The sequence below is a fragment of the Equus quagga genome, chromosome 1 (genome assembly GCF_021613505.1).
Source record: "Equus quagga isolate Etosha38 chromosome 1, UCLA_HA_Equagga_1.0, whole genome shotgun sequence".
NCBI lineage: Eukaryota > Metazoa > Chordata > Mammalia > Perissodactyla > Equidae > Equus > Equus quagga.
This window is the reverse complement of record NC_060267.1, coordinates 149,811,611-149,837,277: the sequence shown is the minus strand read 5'-3', so window position 1 is coordinate 149,837,277 and position 25,667 is coordinate 149,811,611. Positions and strand designations below refer to the sequence as shown.

Below are 25,667 nucleotides of genomic sequence, written 5' to 3'. Positions count from 1 at the left end.
TCTTCTTCTAGGAAGCTTTCCATGATTACATCTCATGTGTGCCCCACCTCCAATCCCCAGCTCCCATTAGTCCCCTGTGTTACTATTATAGCACTAACCACAGTGGATTGTAGTTATTTGCTCTACTCTGTCTCCTTGAAGGCAGGTACTCAGATATTTGTTGCTGGGATGGATGTAGGTAAATTTGAAATACTGAAATTCTGATACATATAAAGATATCTTTTCTTTCCTGTTCTATTTTAGATTACTATTGTAAGAATAATTTAAACCCAGCTATTTAAGTAACTAGTGTATCTTTGAATAATCAATATCTTTCTAAATTTACCAATTTCATCTTAAAGCCATCGACAAAATTGCCTAGTATGAAACAAATGGAGATGTGCCAAGGATGTAGCTATTTGTTATAAGAACATTCAGTGAAGATCACCAGCCCCGGATTATGCTGTACACACAAAGGAATACTTTGCTGCCATTAGAAGTCATCCTATAGAAGAACAAAGAAAGGATTAATATATTAAAAATATATAGTTAAATACATGCATGGAAGAACAGCAGCATTCAAAATACTAGCTCATTCTAATCTTGTCATTCTTCTGGTTAACAAAATTTACTGATGCCTTACAGTTTTCAGTATTAAATCAAATTTGTTATCTTAGTACTCCAGAAAATAGCAACACAGATTATCTCAAGTGGTGTTATTTAAGGTAATTCTTTCTTCTTCAATTTTACATTATTTTCCAAATATTCAACAATAGACAGATAATTGTTAGATAATATTTTTTAAGCTTAATTCTAGACCTTTCTTTTGCATAGCTATAAAACTGTACTGATTAACTGCAATAAAATGAACTAAAACAATGCAGGAATATGAGAAGTCAAAGGTTAAGTTTTTTAAAAAAACCTCATGTATTAAGGATTAATATACTAATCCTTTCTATTTACCGTAAATATTATTATAAATTAATCATTATAAGATACACTTGAATTTACAAATAGATCTGGCCTGATGATGAGATTCTAGTCTTTTACTGTAAGACATAACTTGGTGAAAAGTCATTTTGACCTAAAGTTTGTAAGAACAAAATATGAAAGAATACAGCAAATTTACTCCAAATTTAAAATTTCATGTTCAAACCATATCTCACTTGAAAATGTCTGAAGTCTGTTATAGATTTTGAAAAACCCATTAGAAATAAACATGTTTTGTAATGTGGAATTATATGTTTCTCATTAGTTCTGAGCAGTGCAGTAAATGGACACTGATAATTAGTTTAGGAGAGAAGAGCAGGAAGAAAATATTTAACCAGCAGCTTTTTATCACCATTCTTTAATAGCTGACATCTAAATATGTTTCTGGAATGAACAAATTAAGGGTACATTGTACACAGTGATCTGAATGGTCAACAATAACTTTCTTGTAGTCTTATCAACTAAAATTATAGAATTTTAAACATGACTTTTTTCCCCACATTTTTATATATTAGCTTTCACTTAGTCACATTAAACCACACTCTTCTGTTACTCAGTTCATTCATTTCTTGAGTCCTGCCTTTAAGATGCCAGGTGCTTCACCTAAGTTTGCAAGTGCAGTTATTTTTCAGGTTAAGTTACTCTATTTAGTTGTCAACAGTAGTTAAAGCAGAACCTTAAAGAAGAGGTGAAAATTAAATCCATATTTAGATTCAAAATGATTATAAAACATACCAAAGGTCATGGAACATAAAACATTACTGAGCAGAGTTCAATGTTTAAAATGCCTTTTCTTCCTAAAGATACATATATGCATATATAGCTCTATACATTTGATTGTGGTTGCTACTCCTGATACATCTTTTCTCCTCAGGTGCACTTCTAAAATTTATGAGAATACCATTGATACAGAACCTTCTAAAGATTTTTTAGAAACCTAGTATAAGTGACTTGTCACACAGTGAGACAGAAAAGCAACTGATATACACTGTTAATTTTTTCAAGTAATGTTATGTACAGTTTTATTGCCAGTATATGCACAACAGTAAGCATAGAACTATAAATACACAATGTAATTAACAGTAGAAAACAAAATTGTTACAGGTAAAGGAGCGGGGATATAAAGAAACTATTTCCTGCTGCTAGAACAGAAACAAAGGAAGTAAAAGCCTATGACAGATTATCCATTCAGTACTCCTCTTAAATTCTTTACATACATTTCTACATTTTTTCAATTAAACAAAGAAAGTACAGATAACTCTGTAACAATAGCAAACTGCCTCCCTAATAGCTATTTGCCTTTCCAGTCAAATTCACTTTATGTTAGGATTTAAAAAAAAAGTCAAGATGAGAAATTAGCATCCTGGTTCCAAATTATCTAATTTGCCTTTCACCCAAACTGGTAATTTTTGAAAGTTGGCTGCACATGAAAAGAACAGGTGTAGCAAAAGGTGATTAAAAAAATTTGTTAAAAAGTAACAGAAAATCACTCTTTAAGTAGTTTTCCAAAAGACACTGTAGGCAGCAGCTCAGTTAAAAGTATTAGCCCTGAAGAGGTAGAGAATTTGAGCCCATTATACAGAGATAACAGCCTTGGCACCATCTTCTCTCTCATCAGGATCAACGTTTTCAAGTAAGACAATTTCACGGTAAAAGGAAACCAGGTTCCACCATTTAAAGAAAAGGTGCTGGTCGACTCCCATGTCTCAATAATTAGTTTATTAAATGAGAAACAGAAGACTGTCAAGGACACACATGCACTTGATTTTCTTTTTGTCTGTTTCTATTATCAAGTTTATTCATAAGTGAATTTGATATTAATAAATACAAAAAAAGCATCATTCACAACAAAGATAAACAAACCAAAAAATCCTGCAATGAAACCTTCTATTTTAATAAGTATGAAGAAAAAAACAGGCAGATGATTTGGTGCAGCTTTCTTAAAGGATCTTAGAGGGGATATGGTTTTAAATAAAGATGGCAAGATCAATAACCAACAAACAATATCAGTTTTACAGAACTGGCTAATTCTGTAACATTTCTCTTTGAGGTCTTAGTTTTAAACTACAGATCACCCCAAAGAAGTTGCAACTAATGACATGTATCACCATCACACCAACAGAATCCAGCTGTAGTTCAAATTAGTCCTGCTTTGTTTCACATCATTTCAATATTTCTAGCATAGGACATGATACGGAACAAAATTCAAAATAGCAATAAAAATATTATTCTGCATTTGAATAAAGGCAACAAAAAGTTTTAGACTGTTAAACTTTTAAAGCTTTAAGCATTCCTGTTTAACCAGCATTTAAAAAAAATTTATACAATCATAACACTGGCAAAGGTTAATGGGAAGACAAAGAAGTACAAACGTGAAATGATGAATCAGATTAAAAATTACTTTGTATTGATCAACTGATATTAATACTGCTTCTTCTTGAATTTGGAATATCTACCATAAAAGTTACATGCAGACTGAGGATAGCCCTCTGTTACAGAAAATACAAAACAAAAAACTAAAACTGGGAAACAATGGTAAGTTCCAGAAGATGTATTTGAAAATTTCCTTTCATTGATGAGGGTGGTCTGTCTGTCCTTTCTTTGAGAGACCTGGTTCACTTCAGTCAGCTTCATTAACTTTGCCCAGAAACATCAGTAGTGGGATCCCCTCCTCCAGAGCCTGTCTGTGCACGTTTGATGTAAAGATTCAGCAGCTTCATCTGCAGATTCAAGCCAAACACATATCATTTGAACAGGCTGCTCCAAATTACAGTAACTCTTTGATCCAAGGGTTTTTAACCAGGTGTCCCATGGGTTTCAGGGACTCACTGAATCCTCCGAACTATGTGTAAAATTTTCTGTCTGTATTTATTTTTCTTGGGATGAGATTTTACTTAAATCTCAAAGTGGTCTGTAACAAGGAAAAGGTTAAGAACCACTGCTTTAATCTATCTATAACTTATATAGGTCTTTAATGTAAGGTGTATACTTATTTTCCTTTATATGTATTTTTTTACAACCTTTTGCTATTTAAAAATAAATTTGATCATAGTAATGATAATCGTTAGGATTTTGGGAAACTCTTTAAATGAAGGTGAGTGCCTCCTGCCAGCTGGTTCATACGGCATAATTCAACAATCATAGGATACCTTCACCCCCTAGGACAAATTTCAAGGTTCTGATAGTATCAAAGAAATGAGGAAAGCAAGACTGACTGACTTTATTTTTTTAAGTCTTAAGAGCTAATTGGAAATTTTAATATGCCATATCAAAGTTGTACATTTATCCAGATCATAGTAGTTGTGTCTGCTCTCAGATTTGTCCCTCAAGTGAAGTCAGCAGTTTGGCGGGGTGGTTGGTAGATGGCTGTGAAAGAAACGCCTACTGCTTCTGGTTATTTTTAATAGCCAGTGGACTCCTTTCCCACTCCCATACCCAAATCCTTACCCCCAAGGGCTGTTTAATTAAGAATAAATAGATTGTTGTGGTTATATATTTTTGGATTACTTTATATTTTGCAAAATATGGAACACTTGAACATTTAAAAAATTTTCCCGTTTGAACTATGATAATCAAATATTTATTCTCCTTCCTTTTCTATTCTTAAAATGCAAACAGTAAGAGGAGTAAGTTGCATGCTCAAAGCCTGACTTATTCAAAGCCAAACAACAAATTTACCCTTTAACACACACAAACGACTGAATTTTGAAGAATGTACCATGGCCACTATCTTTAGAACAAAACAGCACTACTTACTTTACTGCCAGTGAGCTGACTGAGATGTGGTTTCAGTTCATCACCAATTACCGCGTGAACAGCCACCAGGCAGAAGACACAAGCTTTCCGAACACTGCTCTCTGAATTATCATAACCCTAGGGAGGAAAGCCCTTGTTAGCACTCCTGGGGGATCTGAGAAAAGAACCTTTCCAACAGAGACAGAAGATGCAACTCAAAGATGAGATCTCAAGTGTACTGAGGAGTATACAGTCTAAAAGAAGACAAAGTATAATGATGTACACCTGAATTTTACACAGTATTATAAACCCATGTGACCTCAATTAAAAAAAAAACAAACAAAAAACCAAGTGCACTGAGGAGAGAAAGATTTACTGACCGAAGATACATTGTCAACCTTTTCAGGCAGAGACGCGCCCTTCTCTCCTTTCATCTCCCATTTGGCACCTCCACTCTTAGGTTAGCCTTTCTTATCAGGTTCTTTCTTATTTAGCCTGGAGAACTGAAATTCTCTTGAGGTCGCCCCTTTGCCACTCCTCCCTGCAGTCTCCAGATTAACCTTCTTAAAGCTTTCAGCTTTAGGGAACTCAACAGCTCCTCACAAACTCCTTGGCCTGGCAGTCAAAGTACTCCTACAATCCAGGCTGAATTAAGTTTCATATCCCTCCCATCCATACCATTACTCTAAGTTATTCATCCAGCAGTCACTTATTCAGTCCTCATTATATGTATGATATATACATATTATGTCCATTCTGTTCTTAGTACCAAAATACAAAGAAGAAAGAGATTTGGATGTTATCTTCAAGGACCTCACAATTTAGTGCGTAGTATTAGGCTTAAAACAAAGTCACAAAGATAAGACTATAGATACACAGAAAAACGAATGACTAATTCTCTTCAGGAATGGTCTTAATATAGGCACTATATAGTATTAGGCAGGCATTAAAATCACACTATTATTAATATTCTAAGATTATATATTGGATGGAAAAAGTTCATACTTGGGGACAGCCCTGGTGGCCTAGTGGTTAAGTCTGGTGTGCTCTGCTTGGTGGCCTAGGTTTGGTTCCCAGGCATGGACCTACACCACTTGTCTGTCAGCAGCCATGCTGTGGCAGCAGCTCACATACAGAAAGAGGAAGACTGAGGGGCCAGCCCAGTGGTGCAGTGGTTAAGTTTGCACATTCTGCTTCAGCGGCCCAGGGTTTGCTGGTTTGGATCCCGGGTGTGGACCTATGCACCACTTATCAAGTCATGCTGTTATAGGCATCTCACATATAAAATAGAGGAAGATAGGCATGGATGGTAGCTCAGGGCCAATCTTCCTCAGCAAAAAGGGGAAGATTGGCAGCAGATGTTAGCCCAGGGCTAATCTTCCTCAAAAAAAAAAAAATAAAAATAAAAAAAAATAAAAAATAAAAAGAAAAGAAAGAGGAAGACTGGTGGCAGATGTTATCTCAGGGTGAAACTTCCTCATTAAAAAAAAAAAAAATTCACATTCTATGATTAGGTTAACGAAACATGTTACAGAATATGATCTCTCTCCTTTTTTTTTGCATAGGAAAATCAGTCCTGAGCTAACATCTATGCCAATCTTCCTCCACCTTATAGGTGGGGCACTGCCACAGCAAAGCTGATGAGTGGTTTAGGTGTGTGCCCAGGATGGGAACCAGCAAATCTGGGCTGCTGAAGTGGTGCACACCAAACTTGACCACTACGCCATGGTGCCAACCCCAACATGATCCCATTTTTGTTAAATGGGATGGGTTTCTGTACACAGAAAAAGCCATATTACATCTATCACTGCAAATTAGTATAACCACTTTGGAGAGCGATTTGGCAATATCTAGGAATTCTGCTTCTAGATATATACACGTAAGTATAAGAAGATATTGCACGGAAGTTCATTGCAATATTTATGTTAATGAGAAAAAAAGAAATAACCCACATACCCATCAACAGATGAATGGATAAACAAATTGTGGTATTTACATAAATGGATTATTATCCAGCCATTATCCAGCTCTGAACATCCAAGATGGCAGGAAGGCTTGGTCATGCCAGTAGTTGCCTAAAAAAGTGCCTAAAATAACTGAATCTCAACTATGTGATAGCTCTTCCTCCCTCCAAGCTTTGTTGCTTACCTGTATTAGGCCTGGCATAATCTCTGGCAAAAGCAGGTTGAGGGTTTCCTTGGACACTCTCTCGATCACTTTTGTTTGCATTTTGATTGCGGCCAGATTAATTGGGTAATCTGCAGTTTGGATGATAGGACAGAGCACTTTGATGCACTGCTCTGGACTGATTGAAGTGGCCAACACTGATGCAGCTTCCTCAGCAGATCTCACCACCTAAAACAAGGAGGAAATTAAGCTGGGAAGTAATTTTTTAAAATGTTATACTGGGTCCTAGAAGTACAAACTTAATGAAATTCGGAATAGGACGTTATATTGGGATTTGCTTTAAAAACACTACAGTAAACAAAGAAACATAAAAAGCGAGGGTACAGATAAAACAGGATTTAGCAAAATGTCAATAAATATTAAAGTCAGAAGACAGATAAGACATTATCACATCAGTCTTCCTTCTTTTGTGTTGCCTTCGTGTTGGCTAAAGCAACTTTCAAATCATGTTGTGGTCTAGCTGTGCTGGGGAGTGGAGGCTCTGTTTACCTAGACTTTACGTGAATGGAGCCCCCTGCATCAGCCATGCTGAGACCCTGCTCATTAGCATCCTCAACTTTAGGAGTGCTTGTGCCCTTTTTATTACACTATTACAACATAAAATAAAAATCATTAATATGTTATCAAGTTAACATGCTATTCCCCCTTCTGTTCATAATGATTTTCTTCTGTATTGGGCTTGGGGAGGGTAAGACACTTATTTTGCAATAAAGAGAAGAAACAATTGTCTGTCTTCTTATTAGAATCTGTAATCTCTAAAGAAAGTCTCGAAATCATGTAAAAATTATTGCTTTTGATGCTACTTTGGTAGTGTCTCACTTATGATCTCAATCTGTGAGAGGTGCTTAGAAAGGTTGGAAAATACACTGGAAATCAGAAGACCCAGGGCCAATTTCAGCTGTAACACCATAAGAATGTCAATTTTATCTTTTGTAAAAACAGGAATGCTATAGCCCTTATTTGGGTCAGAAGGTGGATAACTAAACTACAAATATTAGACAGTTTTTTAAACCTTCAGTGAGATGCTACAGATATATCACTACTAAACACCAGCTTAATTCAAAAAAATCTGAATAAAAATCCAGATAGATTTAAAAGTTATGACTCACTCTCCTGTAAGATGCACCTATCTTTTGAAAAGTGAATTACCTAGAGGGTTTCAATTTCTTCATAACCTCACCAATACATCTTATTGTCTTTCTTCCGAGTGTGTGTGGAATGGTTTCTCATTGTGGTTTTAGTTGCACATGACTAATGATGCTGAGCATCTTTTCATGTGCTTATTGGCCAATTGCACATCTTCTTTGGACAAACGTCTATTCAGATCCCTTGCCCATTTTTAAATTGCGTTATTTGTCTCTTTGTTGTTGAGTTGTAAGAGTTCTTTATATATATGGTTGTTAGTCCCTTGTCAGACATAATTTGCAAAAATTCTCTCTCCTATTCTCTGGGTTGTCTTTTCACTTTGATAGTGTCCTTAGAAGTACAAAAGCTTCTAATTTTGATGAAATCCAATTATCTTTTTGTTGTTGTCATTGGTTACTTCTGCTTTTGGCATTGTATCAAAAAAACTACTGCCTAATCCAAGGTAACAAAGATTTATACCTCTGCTTGCTCCTGAGAGTTTTACAGTTTTAGCTGTTACATTTAGCTTTGATCCATTTTGTCTTACTGCTTTTTCAACTTTCCTTTATTGACTTGCCTTCTGCTTGTGTCTTGGATCCACCAGAGATACCTAATACTATTTAACCTGGTGCTTTCTCTTAGAACGGTAGTCCCTACTTTAAATTTCCTTTTCTAATTATTTCTGAGGTTTTAATAAAAACCCTCATGGTTATCTCATCAACGTCACTGGTGGGGATATCATGACTATAAAGTAATGAGACAGGTTTACAGGACTCTTTCAGGGAGTCTTATTATTTTACTGAATACACTTTTAACAGATATCTAGCTCCTATAGGTGATTTGCCACTTAAAAATAACAATGATTCTTATCTTCATTAGTTATTTTAAAAGACCAAATTCTTATTGGTAAATGGAAAGTGAAGATGACAATGATAAAGTCCAAGTATAAAACTAAAAGTGAAATGAAGGAGAAAATGAAATCAGATAAATTATTTCCTAGAGCTGGCCTATTTTAGGTGAAAGGCCATGATATCACCATAATTCATTTAGTAGAAAGAATATATGCTTGCATCTCAATCAGATATTACCTTGAACATCAAGGTAAGTGTTCATTAAGGACATAATTTATAAGGGTACTTTTCAAGCAACATTTATATGTAGCATGCAATAATACCAGAAGTACTGAGAGTAAAATAATAATTTAACTGTCATAACTTACCTCCTTATGAGGATCTTTATGTGCTTCCAATGTTTTCATGACAGTCAGTTCTGCATAGTTTTTAAATCTTGCTGGCTGATGCCTTAGGATTTCTCTTAAAACCTTTAATGCTAAAGCCCTGATTGTAGGCTAAGAAGAAACATTTTAATATTTTAAATATTTTAGGTTATAGACAATCTTTACATTTTCCATTTCTGTAACTTAAGGGTCTTAATATTTGGAGGGGATCGTAGACAACTGCATAAAATACGTGGTATATTACATAATTAAGTTTTCACATCTCTAGGTGAGAACTTATATCACACTTCTTTTATTTGTAAGAAATCAGGAACCAACTACATTCTATCACAAAGGAAGTTTTATTCTGAACAACTAATTTAAATATGCAAGACAAGTAACCTGTACTTTCCTATAAAAATTCTATCAGCAACCTTTCATTTTTTCCATTGCAATTGTTAAAAATCATCAAGCTACTTGGTTCAAAAGAAAAAGTACTTCATAGTGAAAATTCCATGCACAAAGAAGCAGTAGGAGAGACTCATTTTCTCAATTCCCAAATCTGTGTAGTGCTTGACTAATAGGCAATGACAGGCAATGCAGGACAGGAAAAACAGGCTATTGTTTATATATTCTGCCATTTACCTCTTTATCCCCAAGGGTTTCAAGCAATAAAAGTAATATTGTTTTGAAGTGTTCATCCCAAACACTGAAAGATTCTTCCTGTGTCAGTTTCATGAGTTCATAGAGGGCGATTTTTCTTTCTTCTACACGTTCATTATGGTTAGACAACTCCTTCAACAATTCAGCCACCAGGTCAGAATGGTCTAGGGAAAGATCTGTCAAAAGGACGTGATGTTAATCCTGTAACTTTACAGGTTAGCTCTACAACTGTGGGGACGACAATTTCATAGCATTAGGAAACAGACAGTATTGGTTGTAAAAAAAAAAAGAAAGAAAGAAAGAAAGAAACCAAAGAAAAGTGACTAGGCAATTTTCTTTTCTATTTTGTCACCTCCAAAACATCAATGCTAGCTTAAAATTCTTTATAAAAATTCACAAAAGAGACAATAGTATATGATGAACTTCCAGAGACATCACTCAGATTTAACAATTATCGAGACTTTATCATTCTTACTTTATCTTCACCCCCTCCCCACTTTTTTTCCTGAAACATTTCTAGCAAATCCCAAATACATCATTTCATTTTACACACTTCAGTATGCATTTCTATGGTGTCATGCCAGTCACAATGTCTGAGTACTCCCTTTTTAGTGATATGAATGAAGATCACCGGATTTAAGTGGTGATAACTTGATCCCACCATTGTAAAGTTCTCCACCAATCTTTTACGTAATGGCTTCACTCAGTGATTGCTGCTGAATCAATTATTAGGAGTTACAAACGGTGATTATCTAATTATACTATTCCTTCCATTAGGCTGGAATTCTTCTGTAGAGAGTAACTTTATCAACTAGAGCTATTTTGATTACCCTGAAATACAGTGATAGAAAAGGCAGAATAAATACTTAATATAGTTCCCTTTAAATTTCAGTCAAGAGTTGGGCCCAATGGTTATCAAGGAGTTTTCATTTGTTTTTGCTATTTTTTAAAAAAATTATGAACTCATGAATTTTATGAATGTTAAAGGACACACTGTTTATTTTTCAACATCATCAGTGGATAGTGCTTTGAATCACTTTTGTAGGAAAGACAGTTAAATCCAAAAGTTCACATTAAAATATTACAAGATACTAGAGTTCTTCCTAAATTCTTTTGATGACAAAATACATGATAAATTCAGGCCTTGAGGGGCCTGGGCAGACAGTGGCCTGAGCTTGTGCCATACACTCTTTTCCTTCCTAACTCCTTCTCTGGAATAAAATAACCACAGAATATGGGGCTTGAGCCTGGCAGGTACACCTAGGGTCACTCCTTCTCCTGAGTCTCCAAGAAAGACAGCTGACATCACGGAGCTGTATTCTCTGTGAGCCCACTGGGCAAGAGCATGCTGGCCTTTTGTTGGAAAGGGCTGCCATTTATGCTGATCCTACTAGACCAGAGAAGGCTGGTGGATCTGGCATTTGGGAGAGGACTGTTGCCTCAAAAGGAAAGGCTCAAGAGGAAAGAGCACTCTTCCCAAAAATGAACCTTGAGGTTGCAGTTTGACAGATGGTTCACTATTGGTCCATAAAAACAGAAGCTACTGTGTCTCATCCTGGCAGCTGGTTAGCCACTGACCTACAGAAACTAATGGTCGACATTACAAGTCTCAGGGAACCCACAACTACAAGTAAGGAAAGAAAAATTATATTTCACTTAAGGGGATTCAGAAACTTGACGAAATCAAGCCGAACTACTAGAACAGATGACTTCTACTGGAGTAAAACTAACAGATGATAAGGAAGGAAAATCGAAGCAAAATGTAATGACAACATTCACTATTAAAAAGGAAGTTTGTTATGACAACTTTCATGGAACTACAATTAGAGCACTGAGAACCTATGGTCCCCAAACACTCACACACAGGGCACAAAATGTGACTACTGAATTTAAAAGCTTGAGGTACTCTGGAAAGAATGATCACTGAGAAGAACCAAATTAGGGTTTTGGAAGATGAAGAAGAACCTCTGCAAAATGCAGAGCAAAACCATGAAAAAGAAGGGCTGTTGAGTTCAAAGATAAGATCTTAACTTGGAGAATAAAAATTGTCTTGTAATAATTTCATTTATATAGACAAACACTGCTGATTTAACAAAAATCCTGCAGCACAATAAATGCATCACTATAAACCCCATAAAAATCACTCCTGGGAAGTTATGTTATCGGACTTTCACAGGTGTCAGAGGATCATTCTGATAAGAGTGTATTTGATTTCAGCTGAATAAAGGGAATTCACAAGAAAATACTTTTCAAAGAAACCCAGTTCTCTTCTCCATAAACACAGGCTTTCTAATTATTCTAGGAGATAATTAGAAATGACTTGACATATAATGGTCTGGACAAATGACTGACAGGAAAATAATTTCTGCCAAAGAAAGCACATAAATTATTCATTACAAAATGGAACTATTTATGTTACAAATGAGATAAACCTTAGGTAGGCAATTAAGATAAAGTGTAATCAACTGTATTTCCTCTTCTGACACAGAGAGGCATTGTGGTCATGTGAAAAGAACACAGGTTTTGGAGTCTCACCAAATCTCTGCTTCTTACCCTTTGTGTGATAGGGACACATTCTTAATTATTGTGGAGGCTCAGTTTTCTTATCAGTAAAATGTGAAAATAGCACCCACCTCTTAGGTTCATGCTGAAGACCTGGGCATGGAATACAATAAACTCACTAATATTAATTTTCTTTGTGTCATTATGACCAATATTGGCACAATTACAATTCTGATATTTCTGTTGCAGTGCTCAAAAAGTATGGGATATTCTTTCAACTTGGCAAACTTTGATACGAGTCTCCTTGAATAACAGTATCATCCTCACTAGAGGTAGTATTCTGGAGTATTACAATTCCTGGTCAACTTTACAAAGGTCATAATTAGATGTGGACATTAGTGGGGTGTTTTTTTGACTTGTTAATTTTGATAAATTTGTCACTAACGCGTGTATCTGTCTGTAATGTGTACAGAAACATCTGAATAAGACACATACCTAACAAGTCTCAGAATTTTACAACAAGGTCCTTTAATAGAAATTCTGACTTGAATAAAATACTTATCTCCTGCCAGAAGTTTTCGATTTTAAAAACAAAAAAAGGAGGAGAAATTTTACGTGGTGAGGGTACATGGAAGGAAAATCAAAACAGCAATGGAAGTCAATAAATTAAAAAGAAAGAATAATGTTAGCAATGTTCACAATAAAACAATGTCAAACAAGGTCTTTCATATCTTGAAATTAAAAATGAAAATAGACAATAAATGAAAACAACTGCTACATGAGACTTGGAGCTACTGCTGTTTTGGTTGAACTGAGGGTTTATCCATATTCAAAGAGTGTTTACTCAGCATAAAATGGCTGCCTTATGTTTTAGAAGTCAATCAAGTGAAGAAATAGTGTTCTCAAATTCAAAAATATTCTACCCAGTTTAGTTCAGTTACATAATTTCCAAAGATATCATCCTCTAACAAATGGAAAATATATGATCCTTAGCAAAGGAGAAGAGAATTAGACAAAAAGGGGGTGATCTTGCTAAACTGTCATAATTTTGGCTTTGTGATATATTAAGTCTCTTAACATGACATGTTGGTAGAAACATGATTCCTCAACCTCATAAAATGAAGGCATTTTTCCATTCACCAAAACTACAAATGACCAGGCCTGGGGACACAGATTACCAAGCAGAGTAAGGAGGGTTTCCACATGTGAGAGTAGGAAAGTATGGGGTTTCATGGCTCAGTCAGGGTAAGAAGGGTGCCCACATGGAGTGGTGACCCAGTGTGACCTGCCAAACTGCACGCAGAATGAGAAGGCCATCTGTGGCATTGGGTGTCAGAGCCCAAGGGGGCTGAGGACGTCCATGTGGAATGGTAGAGCCCATCAGGGTGAGGAGTGTATCTGTGCAAGTGAGGAGGTGGTGGAGATGGAAAACTGGTTGCATACAGGAGGACTGACCAAATAAGTAAATACATTAACGATAATGGAAGCCAGGTTTCTTACTGTCAGAAAAAGGGGGTTATCAATATGGAAAGGAAGGAAACTAGAATTAATCTCAGGATGCTAGATTGGAATTGGAGTTACTGGTATAAACACGTAGCTTTCGATAGATATAGAAGTAAAAAGATGTAAATCAGTGTGTACACACACACACACACGTACACACTCTCTAGCTCTGGTCACTGAGAGATCTGGAGAGTAGTGATATCCACTAGCAGTGAGTACACCTCGCGCCCAGATAATAGTGTTTAAAGATCATATTCTATTAAAAGAAATCAAGGATCAATCCTTGGAGAAATAGTTGATTCCAGGGTGGAAGCAAAGATAGCATATTTTGTTGTGCCAGAATGCAAGGATGGGAACACATCAAAAGGACACATAAGCTAGCTTGAACAGGATCCTGCTGGTCAAATTAAGGACAATTTGAGCATCAAAATAAATAACGATAGTTACAAATTATAACCCACTGAATATAACAGGAAACTATGAGTCCATACAGTTATAAATATGTACATGAATTTTTTTTTAGTGAATAAATTTTAAGTTTAACGAGGAACAGGATATTTACATAGTTCTAAAGTACCTCCCCACAAAACATTTATTAATTACAAAAAGAGTAACTTCACAATGGAGAAGCCTGGTAAGCATCACCATAATCACGGGAGCAAAGTTAACATCACCAGTCATGGGGCAAAGTGAAATCATGTGTTACTTCAAAGAATGTATTATCATTTCTGGGATGCCAAGAGTACATAATCTGAATCCAATCATGAGAAAATGTCAGACAAACCTAAACTGAGGAAAATCCTACAAAATAACTGGTCTCTAACCTTCAAAAGTGCCATGGTCATGAGAGCCAAGGAAAGACTGAGCACTGAAGGAAACTACAGAGACATGGTGATTAAATGCAATGTGAGATTCTGAACAGGATCTTCTAGCTACAAGATATTACTGGGACAACTAACAAAACTCTAAGGGGGTTTTAGGATAGGTGGTCACTAACGTACCGATGATAATTTCCTGAATTGATGAGTATATTGTGAGTGTGCATGTGCAAGACAATGTTTTTGTTCACAGAAAGTACATCCTAAAGCATTCAGGGTGATGGAGCATCAGTTTGGCAACTTACTCTCAAATGGTTCAAGAAAAGAAGTTCTTTGTTCTATACTCCCAACTCTTAAACTTTTGATTATTTTTAAAATTTAAAAAAAGGATATATATATATTGCAGCTGAGGCAAGAAATGTCAGTGGACTCAATCTGGTTTGCCAGTTTGAGAGCTCTGTGCATCAATAATCTAAAATAAAGCTGGTAAAGCTAGGTCTCAATTTACCAGGCTGTTGCTACTACACACAGAGTTCAAAGGACGCTTTCATGCTACATCCAATTTATTCACTCCTGTTATGCTGCTATCATGAGTAAACCTCAGCAACACAGTCAACTATTTGTGACAGATTAAAACACAACAAAGTGCACAATTGTGGCAATTTTATAGATTCTTATGTAATTTAGACTTAGTTTTGTAAGTTGTCATAATTTTGCCTTTGTGATATTTGAAATATATTAAGTCTCTTGACATGTTGGTAAAAACATGATTTGTCAACCTCATTAATAATCAAAGAAATAAAAATAAACATATTTTACCACTCATCAAAATCACAAAAATTAAAAAGCATTTCTGGTATCTAATTTCTCAATCTTCCTAATAATTAAGGAAATGCTCATTAAGATGACCTATTTCATATCCACCAGTGACAAAAATTAACATTTAAACAGTCTTTGCTGGTGAGGAAATCAGCACTACTTAAACTGGCCAAGTATTTTGAGTTGGTAATTGGGTAATGACTCTGAAAAATTAAACTTACATAACTCTTAATTGAGCAATTCTACCTCTGGAAAATTAAACTTACATAACTCTTAATTGAGCAATTCTACCTCTGGAAATCTCTTAGAGTGAATTACTGGTATATGTGTGTAAAAGTTTATGCAGAAATATGTTCACTGACAGCAACACTGGGGGAATAAAGGAAAACCAGAAACTACCTAAGTATAGAATCATGAGACAGTGTTGAGGGGGAGACTTTCAAGGTTATCTACATATAGCTATATATTACTATACATTACCCGACTCTTTAATAAAAAAAGAATGAATGGATTGTGTAATTTATAGACGAAAAATGTAATTCCTTATTATTAAAAATAAAACATTTGCAGTGTTTTGTACTTTGTATCAGTTTTTATGCATCTTATCTGAATCTTACTGCAGACTGTGATCAGAAGGGCAAGCAGCACAACATCACCATGCTCTTTCAGAGGTGACAAGTGAGACTCTGGAAGGTCAACCAACTTACCAGGCTATGCAGCTTAGTGTCAGAGCTTCATCCTAAGCCCACTGTTACAAGCCCATTCTAAGTGTTACAGCTTAGACCTAAACTGATTCCAAATCTTAATGGTAGCTTTTCCCATATTTGGTCCTTGAATGTATCTTATTAAAGAGTTTATGACTTCACATTTAAAAGGCTATTGTAAAGAACAGATATTCCTTCAAAGGGTTTGTCATTCTAGTATAAAAATTAATGACTGAATGAATTTTGTCTAGAGATAAACTAAATTTATAAGCTAAAACTGGTTTCAGTTGTTTCTGGGAGAAAACATTTCCATTCCAAAGACTCTCACTTTTTAGGCAGTTACAATAAAAGAGCATACATATTTTTTTACTTCATTGATTACCACTCCTCTAAACCACAGGTAGTAGCAGCATGACCCAGAACGTACCATCAGGAAACTGATCGGCATCGTCATCAAACATGGCTTCCTTGAGGGCAGACTTATTGAAGGGACTGATGCTATCTGAATAGTTATATGGATTATAGTCTCGGGAGCGTGGAGAGGAATGAGCAGGCATCGAATGGAGCAATGAAGCTTTATTATCAAGGGCTGTTTGGCTTGAATCAGTAGCATCACCTCCTGCTCTTGGGTCGGACATCCCAGGACCGCCACACATCTATTAATGGGAAGGGGAAGGCACAGAAAATTAATTCACTTTCAAATATCTCTTCGAAATTCTAAAAAGATGTTTCCTTACTGCTTGAAAAGCTATTTAAAAAATGTATGATAACCAGCTGAAAAAAAAATTAAGTAATGGAAATCAATATGATGAGTTAAAACTTGCATTCAAAATGTCAAAGCTTAAAGATGTAAGGAATCCACAGCTGTGAGGGCAAATGAGAACCATAAAAGAATGCTATTTCTGATGATTTTTACAGTTCCCCTGCCAATGGCTTGACCAAACAATATCTACAGTGTGATTAGCAACAGCTTCTCTATGCCAAAGATACAAAAGGACTTTCATTAGCAACACACAACTAAAAGCTGCTAGATTCCATTATTAAGGTAGTAAATTATATGACAGTATCTCAACAAAGATAAGAAAATCAAATAAAAAAGGCCTGCTTAAAAAAAAAAAAAAAGGCCTACAAGGACTGCATAACTTTTGGAAGGATGCTTGATGGAGTTTGGGCACAGTAACATACTTATCAACATTAACACTGATACTAATACTAGAATCGAAATCATTACCACCGTCAGTATCACCATCACCACCATCTACTGAGCAACTATGTGCCAAGCCATTAGCTGGGTGCTTTACAAATATTCTTCAAATATTTACTGTGTACCTATTATGTGCCAGGCATCGTTCTTGGCATTGGGGATACATTAGTGAAGAAAAGAGAGAATGATGTCTCCCTTCACGGAGTTTACATTCTAGTGGAAGGGCAGAGACATTAAAAAAACATAATGAATGAATAAAGTATATGGTATGGAGAAGGTGATATATGGGAGGCAGTGCAGTATTAAAGGGACTATGAGTGTCAAGTTGGGACGGAGGAGGCTGCAGACTAAATAGGGTGTCAGAATAGGATTCACAGAGAAGCTATTTGAGCAAAGACTTGAAGGAAGTAGGGAAATTAGCCATGGGGCTATCTGGAGGAAGAATGTTTAAGGCAGAGGGAAAAATCAAGATAAAGGCCCTGAGGAAAGAGCTGCCCAGTAAATTCAAGGAACAGCAAGGAGGCCAGTGTGGCTGGAGCAGAGTGAACAAGGAGGAAAGTAGTAGGAGACGAGGCCAGAGAAGCAACAAGGGAAAAAAGTCTATTCTGTAGACTTTGGCTTTCATGCTGAGACAGGTATCTCCTACAGAGTTGTGAGTAGAGGAGTGAGTACAGGAGGCCAAGGGCAGAATCAAGGAGGCCAGTTAGACGCCTATTTTAATAACCCAGGTGAGACAATTGATGATGATGATGACTTGAACCAGAAACGCAGTGGTGAGAAGTGGTTGGATTTTGGATATATTCTGAAGACAGAGCCAAGAGATTTCCTCACAGACTGAGAATGGAGGATAAGAAAAAGAGAGGAGACAAGGACAATTCTTCTGTGCAAGGTTTTTGGCTAAGCAACTAGCGTGGCTACCAACTGAGAGAGGAAAAAGCAGTTTTAGGGGAAAAGATCAGGAGTTCAAACAGGCGGCTTGATGTATGAATCTGCAGCTCAGGAGAGAGATCTGGGCTGGATAGAGTCATATCATTTATTATATTCACAATAACTTTTAAGGCATGCAGTAATGTCCCTATTTTCTTAATGAAGACATTGAAGCTTAGAAGTGATAATCTGACTAGCCAATAACTGCCAGGAACCAGGATTTAAACGCACTTCTGCCTGAATTCACTACTTCAACTTCCCACACTGTACCCTGCTATCTCTGAGGGGGAAACAAACTCTCAATTAACCAGTGATTCTTATTAACCTGTTATTAATACCACGTGCAGCTTTTGGGGTAGGGAACCTCAAATATGAGTGCTACGCTGGTTTTTGGTAACCAGTTTACTAGGCCCATCTGCCAGATAGGCACGGGGAGAAAAACGACAGCAGGAAAGAAGTCAGGAAGGCAGAGGAGGGAACCCTTTAGAGATGTGAAGCACCATAATGTTCTATAATTCTGCACACACAGAGAAACCATAGATTTCACAGGAAATGGTGGGGTACCTTATTTTGAGAAAAGTCTAAGCTGTCAGAGAAGTCCAAGATGAAGTAGATTAAAAAACAACTACTCTTTGTATAATGGCAGAAGCAGCAAACCAAACAATAATATTCACAAATGTCAGAAATATGAGTCACAACATTCTTAATTGGAGCCACACAAACTGATGACGCAAACCACTATCACAAATCACTACACATAACAGCAAAAAAAATCTAAATGCCTTATTTTGTCTTACAAGACCCACATGATCAGCCCATGTTCCACTCCCGTCTCTTTCATAATTCTTTGACTACACTGGCTTTCACCCTCGCCCTCAAGTATACAAAGCCTGTTCCCATCTAAATGTCTTTGCACTTACCATCTTTTATGGAATTCTCCTTTTCCAGATCTTTATGGCTTTACTCAGTCTCAGTACAAATGCCTCCTTCTGAGAGAGGCAATCATAGATTCCCTTTACATTCTAACCAACAACTCCACAGTACTCATATCTACCTGAAAAATCTACAAGGAACTTGAGCAGAGTGACTCTGCCTTGTAAATCCAAGACCCAGAACAGTGCCTGGCACATGGCAGATACTGAGTAAATACTTGTAGAGTGACTGATCCCTAGAAAACTATATTTGAAAATGACAGAGAGCAAAATTTTAAAAAAGCAAAACAAAAAACTCAATGATAAAGTCTGCAATGTAATCAAATACTCACTGAATCGCCATCATCTTTTTTAGAGTCCCTTTTCAACGGCTCATTCATATCTTCTTGACTACGGAAGCTGAAATTCTGAATTGCTTCAGTGACACCTCTAAGGGAGCTATAAATATCTTCAGAGTTCATATTTTCTGTGTCATAATCAAACGCACTAAGAAAAAGACAACAACTAATTTTTATTTATGTGTAATTTTAAAATACAGAGGAGACTATGTAGCATATTTATAAAGATAGGCAGAGAATGTATATTCCTCAAAGCACAGTTAGCAAAACAAAACCTGACAACTATAAATGCTTAAAGCACATGTTCCCTTGTCCATCCATCAGGGGTAGCTTACAATGACTCTAGAATGCAGAGCCTTTAACAACAGGTATGTCTTTTCATCTTCAAAAATGTTCTGATCAACCAAGGGTCAGCAAACTATGACCCCTGCAACCTAAGAATGTTTTTTATATTTTTAAATAGTTGAGAAAACATAAAAATAATATTTCATGACATATGAAAATTATATAAAATTCAAATTTCAGTGTCCATAAATAAAACTGTATTGGAACACAGCAATGCTTACTTATTTAGATATTGTCTATGACTATTTCACACTACAACAATAGAGTTGAGTAGACGTGACAAAGACTGCATGGCCAGCAAAGTCTAAAGTATTTACCATAAGTCCCTTTACAGAAAGCTTGCTAACCCCTGTGATTAACTCACAATAATGGTACTGCTTGAAGAGGAAATAAATATATTTTATACAAATCTGTAAGAAGACAAAGAATTTTTAACTTTAAACATAAATGTTATTGACATGAATTTTACAGTCAAATTCTAAAATTCAAGATAGGCTGGAATTTAGCCATCAAAATTGTCATATATGTATTACATGGAAGAAATAGGCTAGACGATAAGTTTGCAATATATTTTTCTTCCTTAAATGCTGATGAAGTATCCTATAATTATAATGAATATGCATGCCATGATATATGGCTAATAACAAAAAACAAGTTAATAATTACAAATACGGACTACTATGCAAACTATTTCCTAAAAGGCCAGGAAAAGGGAAAAAAATATCAGTCCATTAATAAGTCAAGAACTTCATTTGAAATTCAGCCCATGCCTGAATTACACAGTGTGTGAAAATTACACGTCTTCTATTTTGTATTAAGGACCAATCTCACAGTCACATTTTTCCCTAAGAAGTATACATAATGCCATTTTATATTAAACCCTTCCCTATTTGTTCTTCTCTATTTTTATATTTTCATCTATAAGCTTAATTTTTTTTCTATTTTTAGAGGTGGTCAATATTAGATCAAAATATTCATCATTATAACTTGACCTCACTATTTATACTGAGTAGTATAACTCAAAGACACAAAGATACAATTGGCAATTTACTGGATTTATATAGCATTATCTGAGAAACATAACTATGCTTCAATGCAATGAGCAGTAATTTATAAAAGCTGTGTCAGTAAGTTTTCTTTTCACTTATAAAAAAATTCCATACCCTATACATTAATATTTAAAGGGTTAGTTTTGGAATAAATAAAGTTTATCCAATCTGTTATTTCTATGTGTCTAAGACCTCTCAAGTCAAGTGAAATCCACTGGAATTATATTAACGTCTCTTTTTCTAAGAATGAGAATCTGCAAACACAAACCATGATGAACAATCACTCTTTTACTACCTTGGAGATAAAGTATTCTGTGATGTATTGGTAGGAGAAGTAAGAGGACTGGACCAGTTGGCTGGTGAACGTGGTGTCGGTCTTGTCAAAGGACTCCCCATGGAACCCTGATGGAGGGAGTCAAATAAATATTAACATATGACAGCTAAGTTCAACTAAAAGGCTCTTAAGGAAGTATACAATCAAGAAGTAGAAAACCATGAACAAGTCATATTTACAGGTCAATATTTTAAATATTCAAGTACTTATCTCAGAAACCATCCCCACTGGTTTCTGTGGGGAAAAGCTTTCTCCCCATTCAGAAATCTAACTCTTTAGTCTTTTTTTGTTCTCTTCACCTACTTCCTGCTCTCAAATATTATCAACATCTTCTTCCTCAAAGATTCAACAAGATCCCAAACCAACAACTTTAAATTAGCTTCTTGTTCTGGGCCAATTTCCTTCCTCCGACCATTACAAATGTTCAAGTTTTCTCTCTCGAGTTTGCTTTACAAATGATTTTCACAAAGATACCAAAGGAGTAAAATCTGGTCATATTATTAATTTGCCTCTCTCTTAAGATATAATGAAATAATCTCTTCTCCTTTTAAAAAGATAACTGACTTTGGTCCAAAGAAACTGTTCTCAGATTGTTTTTAGCCCTCAGATTTTTACCTTAAGTCTGCCATAAGTGCATCTACTTTCTCCTTTATTGATTATCAAAGGTCTTTCTCTGTTCGTCTTTTTAAAACTTAAGTTCAATTCTTTAGGCATATTATGTAAATGATTCCATATCATTTATATATGTGAGTGTGTGTATATATATATACACATATATATATATTACACTGTAATGTTTCATTTACTCAGATCTTACTTCCACAAAACAAAATCCTGTATATCCAAGCAACTGTTGATCTTCAAGCCTGTAATTATTAAATGTGAACACATCTTTTTAAGCACTACTCTCTTCAGACCCTGGAATATTATTTGTTAACCCCGGAATAAGTCATCCCTTCTAGTCCTTAAGTAAGGATTGGTTCATCTAAAGGGTATCCTAATTCTAATGGTTGCAAATCTGATGCCTCATCTAAATTCTGCTCACTTTTCATTTTCCTTGTTCATACTTTGGCCACCATTCACCACCACCCTAATATATACCAAATTATAATATAAACACAATAGTCCATGGACTCTATTTTTACCAGGACAATATTTAATTCTCCTCAGGAAATACTGTCCAATGCAGATGCAAAAATTATATACTAGGGTCAAAAGTTTACTTCATGTAATTGTTGTTCAACCACCCATCACAGTATACAACAGCCAAGAAAATAAGAGAAAAATACCTGGGTTCCATTCCCAGTATTTCGAAGGTGATTATGAAGAAGCTTGGTAGCACCATCTTGAAAGGTTTTTGGTAAAGCTCCTAATAACATTGTAAACTCTGGGGTATTGAGTTCAAATAAGGAAATCAGCACTGATTGTGCTGCCTAGAAAACAAAGACATTCAAGAAGTAGATGAATACATTTTGGTTACTCAAAGGAGACTATTTTCTTCACTTAACGTTTCTGTTCAATAGCCCAAGGCCATCTTTCCCAGGGAAAAAGAAGATATTCTCATATGCTTTCCAATTTCTTTTTTGGAAGAATAAAAAATAATATTTGACCTACCATTTAGTTTTTGAAGGTAAAAAGGGAATACGAAAAGTATAATGAATACGACTTAACAATCAATGCAAAAGTTAACCAGACAGGTTCCAGAGTTACTCTATCAATATATCCTTCTGGTTCAGTTTTCCTAATAAATGATTACAAGGAGGAGGAAGGATGAAAATAAGGAAGTATATTCCTAAGCTATACAAGGCCCATCCAGAGCAACTTAGGATTTAATTTTCGTTTTATTAATGTGTGATTCTTAAATTAACTAGCTGAATCTAGTGTTCCCTCAAGCAGTTAATCTAACAAATCTACAATTTAAAGCTAAAACTAGTCTAATGCTTTTGTGGAAATGGAAACAAAACAAAGCTTACTCAGATCAGTTAAGAAAACTTATAAATTTCCTCCTTTCTTCTAAAGTTATTAAAAGCCAGACTTTGAAATTCAGATTACACAGAAACAACGGAGAAAGAAACCCAAATCGTTCACCATCACAGCTTGTATCCAAATGTGCACATGTTGCTCTGGACCTTTTCTGACCCCACTCTACAAAAACCTAAGTGTTCTATGTTTATGTCATCTAAATATACAACAGTAGGGGAATGGTTAAATTATGTTACATTGGAACAATGGCATACTACACAACACAGCCTTGAAAGACAACACAGCTCTATACATGGAGATATCAGACGACTATTATACACTGCTGAAGGAAAAACATTATAAAACAAGTTATAGGGGCTGGCCCCGTGGCTGAGTGGTTAAGTTCGCGCGCTCCGCTGCAGACGGCCCAGTGTTTCGTTGGTTCGAATCCTGGGCGCGGACATGGCACTGCTCATCAAACCACGCTGAGGCAGCATCCCACATGCCACAACTAGAAGGACCCACAACGAAGAATATACAACTATGTACCGGGGGGCTTTGGGGAGAAAAAGGAAAAAAATAAAATCTTAAAAAAAAAAACAAACAAGTTATAAGCCCATTTTGTTAAAAACAACAAAGTATATATTGAGAGGCTGTGTACACTGACATGTTAATAGTACTTAAATAAAGCTATTTGCATTTTGAAACAAAATTTTATGATTCTGTGTTTTTTTGGAACTACAACATGGAGAGGGCCTAATGTTAATTTGAGCAAAGGAATTAATGATTTTTAAGGTAGACTTTATTCCATCTAGAGTTTATTTTGGTGTATGAGATTCAGCTTTATTTTCCCCCTAGAGACAGACAGCTCAACTGTTCTACAATTATTTATCAATGAGTGTATCCTTTCCTCATGACTTGAAGTAACACCCTTATCATGAACTAATCTCCTGTATAAACCTAAGTGTCTCTGGACCTTCCTTTATGTTCCATTGATCTCTTTGTCTATTCCTGCATTAAATAATACAGGTTTAAATCGCATGATTTAAATTGCAATAGTTTTAGTATATTTTGATGAAGTCCTTCAATTCTGTTAAGTTTATAGTTTAATGTCACATTTGCTTTATCAGATACATGTCATATTTATTTTAAAATATTTTTTCAAGTCTTCAAGTAAAAGTAATAGATACTTATTATGGATTTAAAAACAAAACTGTTTTAGAAAAGGTTTTATAATTTTCAATTCCCCTGTTCAGCTCTCCAGAATTCCTCTTTGTAATACCTGTTTTTTCCTAATAGTTAGGCATTCAGAGGCTCATATATTACTTGATTTATCAGCATGAGACATTTTCTAGTGATTTCTTACTACAATAGATGAAAACAGGATCCTTTCGATATCAGTCCTACCCCTTTTACCCTCTTCTCCCTTACATAATATAGCAACAGTGCATTTTATTAGCCAGTGTAATTTTTTAAAAACATAAATCAGATCATATCTCTCCCTTGCTTAAAACATGTCAAAGGTTTTCTTCAGTCACATCGGTATTCTGTATCTTGGAATATCCCCAATTCTTAATTTTGATGAAATCCAATTTACCTACTTTTCCTTTTGTCGTTTCTGATTTGGTAGCATATCTTGCCAAATCCAAGGTCATGAAGATTGATCCCTGTTTTCTTTTAAGAGTTTCACAGTTTAGCTTTTACACTTAAGTCTTTGATCCACTTGAGTTAAATTTTTGCATATGGTATGAGCTAAGGGTTCAAATGAATTCTTTTGCATGTGGCTATTTAGTTATCCCAGCACGATTTGTTGAAAAGACTATTTCTCTATTGAATGGTCTTGGCACCTTTGTGGAAAATCAGTCAGCCATAGACACCTAGGTTTATTTCTGGACTCTGAATTCTATTCCACTGATCTTTATGTCTACCCTTATGCCAATCCTATACTGTCTTGATTACTGTTGCTTTCTACTACATTTTGAAATCAGGAAGTGTAAAGTCCTCCTATTTTGTTCTTTCTCACGATTCTTTTGGCTATATGGGTCCCCTGCAATTCCATATGAATTCTGGAATCAGCTTGTCAATGTCTACAAGGCCAGCTGGGATTTTGACAGGGATTACATTGAATGTATAGATCACTTTGGGGAGTACTGCCATCCTAATAAGTCTTCTGATCCACGAACATCGGGTATTTTTCCATTTATTTAAATCTTCTTTAATTTCTTTCAAAATTGTTTTGTAGTTTCTACTACAAATTTTGCGCTTTTTGTTAAATTTATTCCTAAGCATTTTAATCTTTTTGATGCTATTTTAAATGGAATTGTTTTCTTAATTT

The 25,667-nt window shown here is 35.5% G+C and overlaps 1 protein-coding gene across 22 annotated transcripts in view; it reads right to left on the bottom strand.

The window, feature by feature from the left end:
• Nucleotides 1-1,963: 1,963 nt before the first annotated feature.
• CLASP2 (cytoplasmic linker associated protein 2) overlaps nucleotides 1,964-25,667 on the bottom strand; it is a 164,019-nt gene continuing 140,315 nt past the window's right edge. For all 22 annotated transcript variants that reach the window (XM_046658508.1, XM_046658527.1, XM_046658583.1 and 19 more), the window contains 9 exons: nucleotides 22,660-22,803; nucleotides 21,332-21,438; nucleotides 19,637-19,790; nucleotides 16,669-16,897; nucleotides 9,878-10,071; nucleotides 9,236-9,364; nucleotides 6,853-7,059; nucleotides 4,726-4,842; nucleotides 1,964-3,689 (listed from right to left, as the gene is read on the bottom strand). In XM_046658508.1, the coding sequence (XP_046514464.1) occupies nucleotides 3,603-3,689; nucleotides 4,726-4,842; nucleotides 6,853-7,059; nucleotides 9,236-9,364; nucleotides 9,878-10,071; nucleotides 16,669-16,897; nucleotides 19,637-19,790; nucleotides 21,332-21,438; nucleotides 22,660-22,803 (1,368 nt within the window). In that variant the 3' untranslated portion in view covers nucleotides 1,964-3,602. The remainder of the gene's footprint in view (nucleotides 3,690-4,725; nucleotides 4,843-6,852; nucleotides 7,060-9,235; nucleotides 9,365-9,877; nucleotides 10,072-16,668; nucleotides 16,898-19,636; nucleotides 19,791-21,331; nucleotides 21,439-22,659; nucleotides 22,804-25,667) is intronic.